The 16,102-nt window shown below is 30.2% G+C and overlaps 1 protein-coding gene and 2 long non-coding RNA genes across 6 annotated transcripts; 1 reads left to right on the top strand and 2 right to left on the bottom strand.

Moving 5' to 3' along the window:
• Positions 1-741: 741 nt before the first annotated feature.
• LOC108810522 (uncharacterized) lies at positions 742-3,760 on the top strand. 3 transcript variants are annotated; one of them, XR_008941713.1, is made up of 8 exons: positions 742-1,237; positions 1,451-1,614; positions 1,736-2,007; positions 2,755-2,884; positions 3,187-3,314; positions 3,412-3,477; positions 3,529-3,593; positions 3,672-3,760. It is a non-coding gene; the product is annotated as an uncharacterized LOC108810522 (long non-coding RNA). The 3 variants fall into 3 exon arrangements; XR_008941715.1 differs by having other exon boundaries at positions 3,545-3,593; positions 3,672-3,758; XR_008941714.1 differs by lacking the exon at positions 2,755-2,884.
• Positions 3,761-11,100: 7,340 nt separating this feature from the next.
• LOC130505506 (uncharacterized) lies at positions 11,101-12,824 on the bottom strand. Of its 2 annotated transcripts, XR_008941717.1 has the most exons (4): positions 12,757-12,824; positions 12,536-12,647; positions 12,158-12,394; positions 11,112-11,833 (listed from the first exon to the last, which is right to left on the bottom strand). It is a non-coding gene; the product is annotated as an uncharacterized LOC130505506 (long non-coding RNA). The 2 variants fall into 2 exon arrangements; XR_008941716.1 differs by having other exon boundaries at positions 11,101-12,394.
• Positions 12,825-13,478: 654 nt separating this feature from the next.
• On the bottom strand, positions 13,479-13,697 carry LOC130505507 (protein RALF-like 11). The gene has a single exon (XM_057000113.1). The coding sequence runs from the start codon at positions 13,695-13,697 to the stop codon at positions 13,479-13,481; it is 219 nt and encodes a 72-aa protein (XP_056856093.1).
• Positions 13,698-16,102: the final 2,405 nt, after the last annotated feature.

Here is a 16,102-nt window from a genome sequence, read left to right on the forward strand (position 1 = left end):
TAGAGCGGGCTCGATAGAGTTAACGACCTTAGTTTCGAGTAGATCAAGGTGAGGACAGAAACTTGTTCAGGAAGTAGAACAAAGTTTGATTGGAGATCGCTGAAGATGGCGTGATGGGATTTCTTCATAGATTTGGAAGGTGTTGATCTTCGAATTGGTTTTTGACCATGATGTGACTCATAGGGGGAGATTGAAGACGTGGTTTTCAAACCATTATGATGAGTGCACATGCATAGTCAAAAAGGGGAGATTGAAGATGTAGATTCCTCAGATGTCTGTATTAGTTTGTGAAGTACTACAGGAGGTACTACAAGCGTGTGCATGAAGATGGAGCTGAATGAGAGTTCGGGTTTATTGATGATCGTGGCTTCCTGAGTTAGAAAAGAAAGATGATATGTGCTTGAAGACATATGGACATTTTCCATAAAGCAAAAGGAGTTGCTTGAAGGTGAAGTTTTCCAATAAAGATAATGGAAAGTTACCTTATGTGTATTGGAAAGACTTGGAGAGCAAGTGGAAGACTTGGAGATTAAGTTAAAGACGTGGAGAACAAGTTCTGGTCTGCTATATAAGGAGGGACGTGCCTTATGAGAAAGTAAGACCTCACATAATAGAAGAGTAAGAGGATCTCATTGTATATTGGTGTATCTGCTTGGTGTCGAAGCAGTGTCTGTAGTAGTTGTCGATGGAGTCTGATGTGGACTTAGTTTGGTGTCCTTGGTGTTGGCGCTTTGTTGGTGGAGTTAGCCATCGTGTGTGGAGCTCGTGGGTAGCTTCGTGTGTGCTTGGGTGATCAAGCTTGGTGTCATTGCTGTGCGTTAGGTGCTGACGTACTTGGTGAAGTACTTCCGAGAAGTGGAAGATCGAAGCCTAGACTCAGGGGGAGTTTAGCAAAGGAGGTTTCATTGAAGAGGTCTGTGAAGATTGCAGCTGTAGAAGACAGTGTGCTATGGCGTGTCCGGATGGGATCCGTTGTATTCCTAATCTTTGTAGATTGCTCCTTAGAAAAGAGTGGTAGACACTCGTGTGTGTTGTACCATATAGCAATTGTAGGTTGCTCCTTGTTCTAAGTCAATGAAATCTAGACGAGGTCCCGGGAATGTAGGAAACGAACCCCGTTAACAAACTTTGTGTCTATTTTACTTTCTGCACTAGTTTCTCTGCCCTCACTATATTAACAGAGGTCATGTGCCACTCCCGACGTCGAAGCTTCAACGCGCCGCCCCTAATCGATCAGGTTCCATCTCTCTCTTTTGAATCTTCCCTCGCGACTTTTAATTATGTCTATGATGCCTTCGTTGGATCTATTTGGTAGACGTGTGGTTGCAGAGTTGCAGAAACTGGGTATAGAGTGATTATCATCTTTTAAGTTGTAGGCATGGATTCTGTATGATGTGTATATGAAATTCATTTGTATAGTTGAGATGACGAGCTTTTATTGAAAGTGCAGGTTTTTCGCTTGATGTGCCAGTCGTGGATGTTAGATGTGAGTTGTTAGATGTGAGCAGTAGGAGGCACATATCCAGCAGACGAGTGTTTGTAGAGGTATTGGGAATAAAAACAAATACGAGCATTTCTTTCTCTCTACTCGACTTTAAGAAATAGCTTCAGCAGGTTAGTTTGATGAGTTGATTTTTAATTTTTTAGTTCAGAGGATATATTAGCTTCTTTGAGATATTTAGAAGTATTAGTTTATCACTATGATTTGTATTGTACATTTTCTTTTTCTCCCCAGGAGTCTTTCGTTTCTCTTGTGTATGGTCTAAGGAACAGAGTGCAGATCGACCAACCTTCTGGATTCCAACAATGTCTGATTGAAAGCGGTTAACAATGAGTCTATGACCTATGCGGAGAAACAAAATAGTTAAATAGACTATGAAAAACTTTGCTTTCAATTAATGAGAAGGAACAGTTGAAGATGAATAATGGTAAATGCCTCAACTGGTCTATACAAAAGATGCACTCGGCATGAAGAATAGACTTCAAATTAAGCGTAACTGAGCAAAGGTATGCTTAACTTTCCTGTTTCACAATATTAGTTGTCTTCAATTAGTAACATGGAGCAGGGACCAGTCACAAAATATCATTCTAAAATGTTTGATATCCCATTGTGTTGTGGACTTTTCAAGTTATTAGCTATTACTTATTCATCACCAACCTCGAGCTGCGTGCATTTTATTTATCATGACTTTTTTTTTTTTTTTGACGACAAACGGCTATTCTATTACTCAAACTTGAGGTGGTCTGGGTAACCAGACCGGAATAGAACAACCAATAAAAAATAACTCCCTATGGAAGGATCTAGCCGTCTTAGCTAAAAAATCTGAGAACTGATTGCGCGCTCGAGGAACATAGGAGATATTGAAGTCGGGGAAGCATATTAGTAATGTTTTTATCCTCTCCAATTCCGTGGCAAAGCTTGGCCAAGCATGAGGCTCCTTAATCATGGCAATCAAGTCCTTGCAGTCTGTTCCAAAGCTCTGGCATGTCGAGTGTTGTAGCATATTCTCCATTGCCCATCTCAATGCTTCAAGTTCCGAGTGCAAAGCTGATTCCTGTCTAGAGAGATTTCGTGCTCCCATGAGTTGATTCTTCCCGCCACTATCCATCCAAACCTATCCACATCCACTATACTGAACGTTGGCTGTCCAGGACCCATCTAGCAAACATATGTTACCCAAGCTTATGACTTGTGTTTCTTCGACATTGTTTTCCTGTATCAATGATGGTATCACCTCATTTGCATCATACCAGGCCTGACATTCACTCTCAGCATAACGTACGAGTTCTACTGGATCTCTATCTATCCCCCTGAAGAGTTTGTCGTTCTTAGCCTTCTAGATATACCAGATTATCCAAGGATAAGAATCTCTATCCTGTTCAGGTACCATTATACCATTCTTCCTCTAGAAAAGATAGTCCATTTTTATCATGACTGTTCTTGGGTTGAACAATGGTAAATCTTATAGATTTGTTTTTAATGGATTTAGATATCAAAGTTTTTTGAGGGTTTTTTAAATAATTTTGGTGGGATATTAGGATTTACCGTAGTGGGCTATGTCTTTGTCTCAATAATGTGATCAGACATGTGAATTTATTATGTCTGAAACTTTACCATGATAGATAAAGATAGTGTGAAACTCTTTTGTAGATGTTACAAAAATTCTTACGACTGTTGTTCGATAGATTTTTGCAGATCATCATCGTTCGTCAGATCTATGTTTCCGAAATTCAGGTATAAGTTTGATTCTCCTCTTTGAACTGGTGGTATACTCGATGGTGTTCATGTGAAGTATGTTGCTTTCTCACGTGAGGTAAAACCTAATTGTCTCAGCTCAACCTATTTTAAAGCTTCCCATTTTTTCCTGAAGTCTTGGAATTTGTAATTGCATATAAACAATCTAAACGCAGAGCTTCCAGAAGTTATCAAAGAGTCAGATTTTAACTATGAGATGTCAAGCATGTGATTCCACAAAGGTGAGTGAACATTTTTTTTGGAGGGAGCGGAGTGATTAATAATGTGGTTAGACTTTAATTCAATCAGGGTGCTTAATGTGTATGCATTTGGAGGGAGCGGAGTGATTAATAATGTGGTTAGACTTTCATCTTCATGTATTTTGCATTTTCTTCCGACTTTCTAAATCCTCAATTTTTTTAATGTCTTCGTTCAGAATCATTCCAACCAGCGGTTCAGGAACTTCAGCTTATGTACGCCAAAGAAGATTGTTTCTTTTGAATGTATAATTATGTACAAATTGTAGATTGTAAACAGCTTACTGGATCTTACTTAGTGTAAAAATTTTGGTTCCAAAAAAAGTTGTATCTTCTCCATCGTCCATCCCTTCGTTAAATCTTTCTTTATGTAACATTTAGGTAAACCCAAATTTTCATCCATCAGTACCATCATCTTGCTCGCTAGCTTCCTCACGTCTCCTATGAATTCTCCCACTGCCTCTTTGTTTTTGAGAAAAGTTGTGAATTTTGAAAGTGGATTTGGGTGGTTTGAGATTTAAGGTAAGAGACATATTGTTTGTTTACTTGAACCCAAAAGTGTTGGATGGTCATTTGTGTCACAGAGTCAATGTTCTAATTTTAAAATTGTCTAAGATCCAAACCTGAAAAATAAAAAATTTCAACATTTGTTTGATTTATCAACAAGCTATGAAGTTTATACATCTAAAAGCATTACTGAAGAATAATCATTAATCTAAAATTTTCAAATAATAGAAACATGATAAGTTTTTAATTATAAACTTCTCAAAAGAATAATTGTACTGTTAAAAGCATAAATACTTAATTCATATATTTTATGATGCAAATAAAGAAAGAAAACAAGAAAAATACATATTTTAAATTTCCAAAAGATTTGAGTCTATGCTTGAGAAACAACATGTTGGTGTATATCATATTTTCCAGTTAACAACTATAGTATCTATGCAAACTTTCCAAAACTATAAAACTTATCGACTTTTCATGTAATCATTTGTTTATGTTTTAATTGTTTCAATTTGAAAGGAAAAAAATATAGTATCTATGTTTTGGTTTTAATTATAGTATCTCATATAGAGAAAAATGTGTATATTGTCCAGAACATAGTTGTGTAGAAATTAAAAGGAAAAAGATGAAGAAAGCTTCAAAAAATTTCTGAATATAAAAGAATAGTTAAATCATAACTAAGTTTCAGTTAACATTTTATTGTTAGACTCCTTAGTACTTAATATCCCAAATTTACTTCTTATATTAACAATCAATCTTGAATTTATATATATCTAAATTCTTCGTATAATTTACTCTAAATGTATATATATAGTTCATATACATTATATATTTAAATATAAATTAATTAATGGTTTTAATTAAGTATTTTACTCTTTTTTAAAGGATGGAGAGGCATGCCACGTATTTTAAAATAAATATCTAATTATTTATATATAGCTCTTAAATATTGAAAATATAATAAACATATATACATTACAGAACAACCAAGCAAATTTATTGAGGGAACTATAAGTATAAATAATAAAAAAAATATAAAGTTGTGGTGATGACAAACACTATTCCTACAATATATAAAGGTCAAAATAAATACAAAATTGAATGATGTCTTTTTTTTTGTCAACTAATTGAATGATGTCTAATACCTACCGATTAAAAAGATAATTCTTCTCTCGTGATACATGGAAACAGAAACAGGTACGTGAAAGCGAAAGCGTATGAAAACGTAACTTAAAAGTGAGATTTTCAAAAAAATAGGAAAAGATATGTGTTGGAAGTGTAAATCCATATATATATATATGATAATTTTTATAAAAATTTAGGACTAAAAATTATATCATTTAAATTAAAGTATTTATTCATTTATAATAATTTGAATTGATTTCATGTCAAAACTGTAAAAATACACATAAATTAAGTTTAAAAGAAATTAATATATTAATTATTTTTATAGTTAATAAATAATTAACAAAATGTATTTGAAAATATGATATATATTTTCATAAAACCATCAATGCATGAAGATAATTTATAGTATTAGTTTTAATATTTGTATATTTCTATTCTCTCTGTTCCATCTATTATATTAAAACAGAAGTCGTGACTTCTAATTTATGTGTGATTTTTTTTAAAAATGGACTACTTACTAGACTTGGTCACACGGCATTTTTATCTATTATTGATCTTCATATTAAATAATATCATTTAATATCTTCATTTTTATTTAAGATAAAAATAAATATTAATTTATAAAAAATTAACTTATCTTAAAATTTTATATATACAATGATCTATTATATAAACTGAATAAACAAAACAAATTACTAAAAGAAATCTAGCTTTTTGAATTACGGTTCGGGATTATAGTAAATTAAATACAAAATAATTCTGAAGTATGCCATTTTTAACAAATCTAACATTTTAATTAAAATTACTATATTGAACTAAATATGATAAAATTATTTTAAATTGATAAGTTAGTATATTTTATTTTCATAAATATAAACTTTTATTCTAAAAATATAATATGTTGGTAGAATGGTTTAACATTAATAAACTGGATTTATTTTTAGCAGTATTTTCTATGTTTATTCATTTTACACGATATAATTATATTTACAAAAGTGAAATATATGTTAATTTTTGTACATATAGTATATAGTCTGTTAATGTTAAGCCGCTTTGTCATCATATTATATTTTTAAGATAAATATTTTATCAGTTTAATATAATTTATCATATTAAGTTCAATATGATAAAAAAATTAACCTGACTGATTGTGATTATATTATCGATAAAATAAGATATAATATTTTATTTTTCATTTTATAAAAGACAACTGAATATATTAATTTATAATAATATTTGAAAACTAATTTCGGAATTAGTTAAAAAGTTATATATAATTTTGAAAATTAAGATCTTGATAAGATCTTTTTAATAGATTTTCGAAATTTAAAATATATATATATATATAAATTTTAAATGAAAAGATATCAAAAGATATTATGATTAAAATTTTAGAATATGTGTATATTAACCAATCCTGATTTTTAGGATTAATAGATTAGAAACAATATATTAATGAACAATATATTAGTAATCAATGAATGGTAAGTCATTTCTAGTTAAGGATCTATTTTTTAAAATATCACACATGAATCAAAGTTATGACTTCTGTTTTAATATAATAGATACACTAGATCATGACCCGCGCACCTGCGCGGATTTATCTTTTGATTCACATACTTTATATACATGTTGTATATTATTTAAGATTTATAATATAAAAAAAGTTAGAATGATCCGGAACCAAAAAAAATCGACCCGGACAAAAAAAAAATCAAATACCTACTTAGATCCAAATGTTGAGAACTCGAAGAACTCATACCTGAAATGAACAGATTTATACCCGACCCAGTGAGCTAAATTTCAAACATAATATCTTTTGTTATATTTTTAATTCATTTTTTTGGGTTGGTGAGATTTACTATTTATTCGGAAGATTTTTGGCTAAATTAATGGTATACATTCATAGGTTTCTTTTTTTCTGAACAGGAAAAAAAATAAATTTATCTTATATAACAAATTGCTGCTATAAATAATTTTTATAAAAACTAATTTGTAACAGTAATATCATTTTTGTTATAAATTAGTATATCATGGTTTATAGGTTCAAAGTATATAGTTAGTCGTCTTCATAGTATTGCTAATATTGATAGATGCAAGTTAATGAATACAGATAATATATTGTATTATTAGTAATCTGTCGTATAGTATTATATGTTAGTAGATGTATTATTAATAATCTATCTTATAATATAATATGCTAGCGGATGTATCTAGCTTATAGTAAAATATATGCAATATAAAGAAACATGCGTAGTTGATATAATAATAAGGTAAGAAGTGAAAAACTATGGTAATGGTTGATATTAATTATTTATAAAAAGACATGTCTAATAATAAGTAGATTAATATAACATTAATTACATAAGGTCCAACTTTAAAATCCACCTAGAAGAAGTTGTAATGTTTCTATTTTAATAAGATAGATGTATAAAAAGTTAACTTTTCTTAAACTCTTACATATACAATAATTTATTATATAAACTGAATAAACAAAACAAATTTTTAAAAGAAATCTAGCACTTTGAATTACGGATCGGGATCATAATAAATTAAATATAAAATACATACATAATAAGAAGCAACATATATATATATATATACATATATATATATATATATATATATATATATTATATGTGATCATTTGAAATAGTTAGTTAATTAACAGCATGAAAACTATAAAATTATTGTAGTTGAAATAGTGATTTAAACATTTATATATATGAATAATCTTAAATATATACTAATTAAATAACTGAATAAATATATAAATATGAAAAATATCCGCACGGTTGTGCGGGTCAAAATCTAGTTACTATTAAGATTGTAGCTGTAAGTTTTTTCTAAAAAGCATGATTGGTTAGTATTAACATTATGTATTTATACTAAAATTAAACTCTATTATATTAAAATTAAAACTAGAACTAAATAATAATATTTTAAAATTAAAATTTATAAGTTAATTAGTTATTTTAAAAATTATAAGATGATTATGATATAAATTAGTACATGTAATTTTATTTGTATATGTATGTGAAACATTTATATATATATATATGTATGTATATTCATAGTATTTGTAATATTTTGTGGATTATGTATGCAAGAAATATATCATTATATTTATATTAATGAAATATATTACTATATAGGAAAGCAAGCGTACATGGATTGATATAAAGGAGAGAAAATATTTTCAAAAGCAGTTGAAAGAGCACTCTAGGAATTTAGCTCTCCACAGCCATAAAATAAAATAAAAGATAGATATGGCTGTGAGACTAAAAAATTGATCAAAGCTTTGATTGATTTCACTCGAGTGCCGTGGAGAAGATTAAAGCTGTGTACAGCACTCACAGACTAAACCAATCACCCTCCAAATTTATGATTAATCATGATTTTAATTGTTTGTACGTTGTGTTGGTTTTAGATTTTGAAACAAACGCTAGATTTGTGGAATATTAAAGATACATATGTTGAATATATTAGTTATGAAACCGTTTATATGTAACTAGATTCTTTCTCCGCGCTACGCGCAAAAAAGTGTGTTGATAGTTTATTTTTCGATCATATGTTTTAATGTTTGTGTTTAGAATGAGAGTGATGTATTTCTCAAAGCAATAAGAAAGTCGGTGAATTATTTAGGGGTGCTCAATCCGATAAAAACAAACTAATTATAATCGAATCTAGCCGAGATTAAAAAGTAATTTTAGTTTGGGAATCTATAATATACCGAATATATGTGATTTTTAAGAAACCGCGTTATCCAGAATATTCCGAATAAACGTGGTTTGCTCAGTTTTCTTATAATGATTATTTAAATATTTTGTTTATCCAAAACCTGAGTCATCTGCATTTGTTAAATGGAACACACTTATTTACATAGTTAGATGTTTATATACTTTGACCGAAGATATTTTCAAACCCTTAAATGTTTTTTCCTGATGTCTCATTCGACATAGGAATATCCTTCGTGCAGGCGCCTGGACCAGGGTACGAACTCTCCCTCCAACATATTTTTAATTTTCGGCCATTTTCCGTTTTTGGCAGATTTAAATTTTGAAATTTGGTTTTACTAAATTTATGATTTTTTAAACATATAGTTTCATTTTCATAAATCATTAATTTATATACATACTATTCATATAAGTAAAAATAAAACATTGTTTTATTTGTTTTATATTGAAAATGTAACACATCATTGTTTTTAACACTTCTACAAATTTTGATAATATTTAATAATATTAAGTTAAATTAAAATACATCAATGAAATTTAGTTAATGTATAAAAGGTAAAAACAATTTTTCTTACTTTATACGCAAAACACATATGATAAAACAGAAAATCATAAATGAAACTTATACATATGATAATAGATGTGACTAAAACAATGATCATCCAAATAATTCGTACAGTGAATCTCTATCTCTTGAATAATCTAGGAATATTTGTTTTGGCTTGAAACATACAATAAAAATAACTCTTAGCCCTTTTCCTTAAACCAAAAAATAACTAAATAAGTCTGTACCTCTCGTTACAAACCAGAATCTACTAATGAGTAAAAGCCTCAAACACCACATACTCTTTAGTATATTTGTATCATATGGCTATTTCGATAAATATTTTGAACTTGGTCCTGTAACCAGATTATGAACATTGTAAGACCATTATGAATCTTTAGTATATTTGTATCATCTACGCCACGGTAGCAATGTTCAAAATTGTAGGTTCTACGATTTCATATTCAATTATTGGATTTTTATTTTATAAAATATTTAACAGTTTTGAAATATTTTGAAGTTGTGGTTTGTAGCAGTTTTCAGTCATTGTAAAGTGTTTTAGTGAAGTTTTTAGTTTAAACTTCGATCAGAGTATTTCTTAAATCTTCCAAAATCATTTCTCAAAAAAAAAAACTCTTCAGGTTCTAAATTATATAGATTCCCCCATGTATTTCTGTTGATATAAAATTGTTATTCGTTTAGTTGTACTTGCATATTGTTAAATATTTGTTATACGATGGAAGTGTTTATTAGTAAAGTTTCACTTAACATTGGGTGTTACGACATTACTGTTTATTATTCCATTCCTCTATTGAGTGATTGATTATCAATGTAGACTATAAATTTTTTTCATGTGAAAATAAGAGAGCATTTGGATCTCTACCGGAAAAATATTTTTTTAGGCTGTTGCAGTTTGTATTTGCAACCCGAAAAAAGAAGAGAATCAGAAGATGTCCAAGTGTTTTATCAGTAAAAGTTGACATGGAGAGGCTAGGTGTTCACCATCACACATTTGCAAAATATACGCAAAAGACACAACACCATTCTCAATGGCACATGTGATTGAGAACAACTTACACTATCACCCCATATACAATTGAATTCCAGAGATCATCTAGATGATAAAAAGTTTTAGGTAAGTTATAGAACTATAAAAACTAATCTTGTTGATGTCTACACATGTCTTGAAAACACTAAAAATATCAGAATTAATGAATCTAGAGAGAAAGAGCTAAAAAATACAATTTCAAGGACAATGATTCGGAAAACAAAACAAAAAAATAGAATAAGCAAATTCAGTCAGACCATTAACACCTCGGAACAAAACACAACCTTGAAAAGGAGACATAGTCTCAAAAAAAATATTTTTGAGAATCTAAGTAAGATGATAAACCAAGAAAGGTCTGATTAATATCAAATATGTCCTATGAATGTTGTTGTTGTATCCAAATCTTCCTTTCTTCTCAGTTGACTTGAGGATTTGGAACGAACATGTCAAGCTATCATCAACACTCATCATTGCGCCAGCATTGTCAAACTCACCACAGTAGTTGGGTGCAGAGAATATTGTCACCAGTTGTCTCTTTGCAAAGAACTCATATCCATCTTCTACAACCTGCGATATCAGTTGTAACAAATTAGTTTATTTAAAAACCACATGCCTATGCGTAAGAGTCTACATGCATCCTAGTATTTAGCACTTGCATCACTCATACGATATCAGTTAATGAATATCTATGTAACCCGATTCTTGGCTCAAATCCAGACTAATCTCAAATCAAATCTCTGCAGCAACATGAAAATTACAGTTGGAATTTCCCTAAATAATATAAACTGCAGTGACAATGAGACCAACAAAACCCTGAATTCTACAATCGCTTATGATACAGTGACATCTTTAATTTAATTCTACAAAATTCATTTGAAATAAAAATAAAATCTTTTAAAAAATGCTACCAATACATGTCGGAGAAGGTTACACTCAGTCTTCTTCTTCTGCAGAAGATTCCTTTAACTTCTCAACTTCGGACCTCTCATTTTCTGAGGTTGCGGTGTCCTCCATCTTCTCATCATCGGGCTCTCTCTGGTCTGACACTTGAGAATCTGATGATGTATGGGTGTGGCTCGTTGGTGCTGGAGGAGGATCCGAGTCCGACACATGGGTGGTCTGACTCATTTCAGACTGCCCCGCACCAACGGGACTGCTCTGAGACTGACTCGTATCTGACCGGCCAGTACCAATAGGACTGTTTTGAGAGACCACCTGACTGATTTCCTGATTATGATCTGTTTCAATGGTACAGAGACTTGCTGAGACTGGCTCGTTTGCTCTTGTGACTCGCTTGCTTGCTGTTCTCCCTGACTCTCTTGTGTCTCCCTCGCTTGCATCTGACTCTCTTGTGTTTCACTCGCTTGCACCTGACTCCCTCTTGATCATCCACCAGAATCTCAAGTTATTACTATAAGCTTCTGAACATATTCTTTAATTACACGTCCAGATAGAGAACTGATAATATACTGAAGAATCAACCGTCCAAACATCAAGACACATAACTCAATACTCTAAAAGTTTGTGTCTTTGCCACTTAAAACCATTTCCAGGTACTTCAATGAAACACCAAAGTCTACTGAGTACCTAACAAACCTTAGCACATGAAACAGTGATTGAATCTGATTCTAAAGATGTCCAGATCTTCGAAACCCAATAAATCCAAAAAGCTAAACTGAAAAACTACAAAGATTGAAACTTTACTTTGGCGGTAGCAGCGAGTCACCTAGAGAGAGAAACCCAGAAAGAGTTATACTTCTTATCCATTGACCCTTTGTGCTAAACCTTAGTAAAGCTCTCGTTCCATTCATTCGTTACCTAACTCGGACTATCTCTGTGAACATATTGATTTAACAGCCTCTGTTTTTCTCGTAAACGCTTCTTATCTGCAACTTGACCAGTCTCTCTCTCTCTCTGTTTGTTCGACCTCTTACACGTTCTCTGTTGAAGAACAAACAAAAAGTGAGAAATTTTGAAACTTTAAGATACAAAATTTTCCAAATTCAACAAAGATGCACAAAAGCTCAATAATAAGTTTTATAGATATATAGACATAGGAGAGATATAAATTGTGGGAAAAACCTGAGGAATCTGGATCATTGTTTTTTTTTCAATAAAGCTCTCTGACGGTGGATGAGTTCCTTTTCAAGTGTTTCCATTGTCTTAAGCTTTTGTTTTACCTCTGCAACTCAAACTGCGAGCACATAGAGATGTTCAGATATCAAACAGGAACTTACACTACGCTTTCAAATTGGAAAGAGAAGTAATATCCTACATATCTCTAAAGAGAAGTAATATCCTACATATCTCTAATTTGAAACACCTCGAGTGTTCTGCTGCAAGTTGGAAAAAAAATCAAATAAGGTTGGAGAATTGTGCAGCAGAACACTCGAGGTGTTTCAAATTAGAGATATAATAGATATAGACTTAGTTTAAACAAACAACTAAGCCTGAATCTTTAAAACCTATATGAGAAGATGTTATAAGTCAACCAAATCAGATTGCAGTGAAAATAATAGATTTAGTTATTGAATTCTAGAAAGTACGGGTAAAGAGCTTATGTAGTTGTTTCACAATCATTAGACAAACGCTAAGAAACAAAACTAGAACTTTATGATAATATCAGTTTTAAGGAATTAGACCTGCAATACAGATCCAAGCTTTGTGTTAGGCATATACAAATTATAAGTAAAATTATAAATTTATTATATAAAATATCTTTCAACCGAAAATAATTCCGCGCTTTAAAAGCACGTGTCAAAATCTAGTTAAGATTATTAACCCATTTGGCTTTGCTAGCAAGCAATTATTTTTTTTGAACGGTAAATAAAATTGCATGCTTATTAACCCACTTTAATTACAGCAAATATGATATATTTTATATTTCAATCTAATGATTTTAAGTTTGAATTCTTAGTTCATAACTTATGCAATAATATCATGCATATACATACATACACTTCAACATTTTTTTATAAAGCAAAGACATACGACGGAAATTTAGATAATGAGCATCATATCGGGTTCAGTCTCGACGGCACCGATGGATGGTGGTACATCCACGTCTATACTCGTTGGCAGGGACAGGTTTCTTATGGTGGGAGCCTGGAGGATTGCATCCCGGAGGAGGATTAGGACCCATGCACGGGTTAAGCGCACCAAAATCTATGTACTTCACACCCTCCACTGGTATAGCTACAACGGCGGCACAAATCACTAGCAAGCATATCACCGATCTCTTCATTTTTAGAAAAGAAAAATTGTGATACTATTGTCAATGTTTCTTCTTACTACTTTTGTTTGTTGTGAAAATGGGGAATTGTGAAATAGATATTTATACGAAAAATGGTTAGAATATTCATTACATATTGCTAAATTAAGGATGTAAAATTAAGACTCTTTCAGTTATTTTATCAGTTTTTATGTTATATTTGGGTAAGAGTGCTGTTTTGTTGTCTAAATTGTTTACGGCAGTTTAAACTGAATTATCTATACGCAGAAAAAATTGCTTAAAACTAATAAACAGAAACTCGAACTGATAACTAGAGGAACAAAATAGCTTTAAACAGAATAATAAACACAATCTTATATAATAAAGTTGAGTTTTTTTTTCTTTGGAGAGAAAATGCCATGTGGCATTCTCCTTTTAATAATTAAAATATTTCTCAACTTTATTTAATGTGTTTTGGTATTAATTGTTATTAGATGTTAGTTTATTTTTGTTATTGACAATTTATTACAATGATGTTTTAATTTTATGTCTTGATTTTCTTTAGATTTCATAACTCTTATGTTACATATTTTTTTAAATACTTTTAAACTATTTCTTAATATTTTGTATGTCAAATAAAAATACAAAAATGGAAATTAAAGTTAAGTATTTTCAAAAAAAATTAAACTATTATATAATAAAGTTGAGTTTTTTTGCTCCTTGGGGGGGGGGGAAATGTCATGTGGCATTCTCTTTTAATAATTAAAATCTTTTCTCAACTTTATTTAATGTGTTTTGGTGTTAATTGTTATTAGATGTTAGTTTATTTTTGTAATTGACAATTTATTACAATGATGTTTTAATTTTATGTCTTGATTTTCTTTAGATTTCATAACTCTTATGTTACATATTTTTTAAATACTTTTAAACTATTTCTTAATATTTTGTATGTCAAATAAAAATACAAAAATGGAAATTAAAGTTAAGTATTTTCAAAAAAAATTAAACATAAAATAGATACATATCCAAACTATTACTTTATGTTTGAAAACATTTAAAATATTAACTTTAGTATTTATATATTTATTTTCATAGCTAATATATTATCTTATAATAAAACTAATTCATTTACTAAACCGCGGTTCACCCACGGTTGATCCAGAGACCCGGTAAATCGTCCGGTTCAGTGTCCGGGTCGGGTGTCAAAACATTGATTTACAGGATTTCTTTATATTTGATGTTGACGATGGAAAATGGAGCCTCTACGATTCTTCTTCTTTAACGCAATTGACGTAACCCTCATATAATCAATCTAGAAATTCCACTCATCTCACTCTAATAATGTTTAGTAATTGATGGCGATTCAAGTCTAAAAGACTAACATTTGATCTATTGGTATTGGCACATAAACTCTATGGTATCTTTCCATGTTACACTATGCAAGAAAACCAATAACTTTCCTGATGCATGCTATCCGTGTTTACATTTTAAAAACCGTGAACATGATTAATATACTCTTAAAACTTAACTAAATAAAAAAAGAATCATTACTTCCAATCTGAGAGAAATTTAAAAACGTTGTCTGGTTGCTAAAGTTATTTAAAATTGATGTAAACCACACATCACCCTCACCATTAATCCTTTGCACCACACTAACTATTTATTGTCAAAACCATTACTAAATGCAACAAGTCAGCATGTTCGAATGTCACAGATAGTTAGAAATTGTCTTTCTCATGATCGTTATAGATGCTAACATCTCATTTACTAATTAACAAATTGGTTTTTTACTAGGGAAATTTGGTGAAATTGTTCCATTCCGGTTAAAATAGAAGTTGTCCATTAAATAGAGAAGTTTAGGAACCATTTATAGTTTTTAGCTAAAAAACATATTTAGATTCATATTAAGATTCGTTGATATTTCTAAATAAGGGTGGACAAATAAGAATTTCGTTATGAACACACACAAAATCTTCCATTATAACAAAACTAATATAGAAAATAATTTTATGTTTCTTATTTTAAGATACTTTTTTTGAGAGACCTTGAAACTAAAGTAACACATACAACTCGCACTCTATATTTTAAAAGTCAACATTGTAATTTTAAAAATATATATTAGATACTCACCAATTATTTTATCAAAATTGACACTTTACCCTTATTTTTTATAAAATTTATAAAATTTGAAACGTATTCCATCTTTCTATTATTTGAACTAAAATATATTAGTAAAAGTTTTATAGTTCATATATAGTTATTTTAATAATTAATAATATATATATGTTCTCTATATAAAACATCAATTTGTTTTATGTTTTAAATTCAACTAAATTTAATTTTGGTTATGACTATAGCTTTTTATTCTATTTTTATTAAATCGATTAGTAACAACCACTTATGCATATTCCACTTTGAATTAAACAATTTCAAACAAA

This window comes from Raphanus sativus, unplaced genomic scaffold (genome assembly GCF_000801105.2).
Source record: "Raphanus sativus cultivar WK10039 unplaced genomic scaffold, ASM80110v3 Scaffold2329, whole genome shotgun sequence".
NCBI lineage: Eukaryota > Viridiplantae > Streptophyta > Magnoliopsida > Brassicales > Brassicaceae > Raphanus > Raphanus sativus.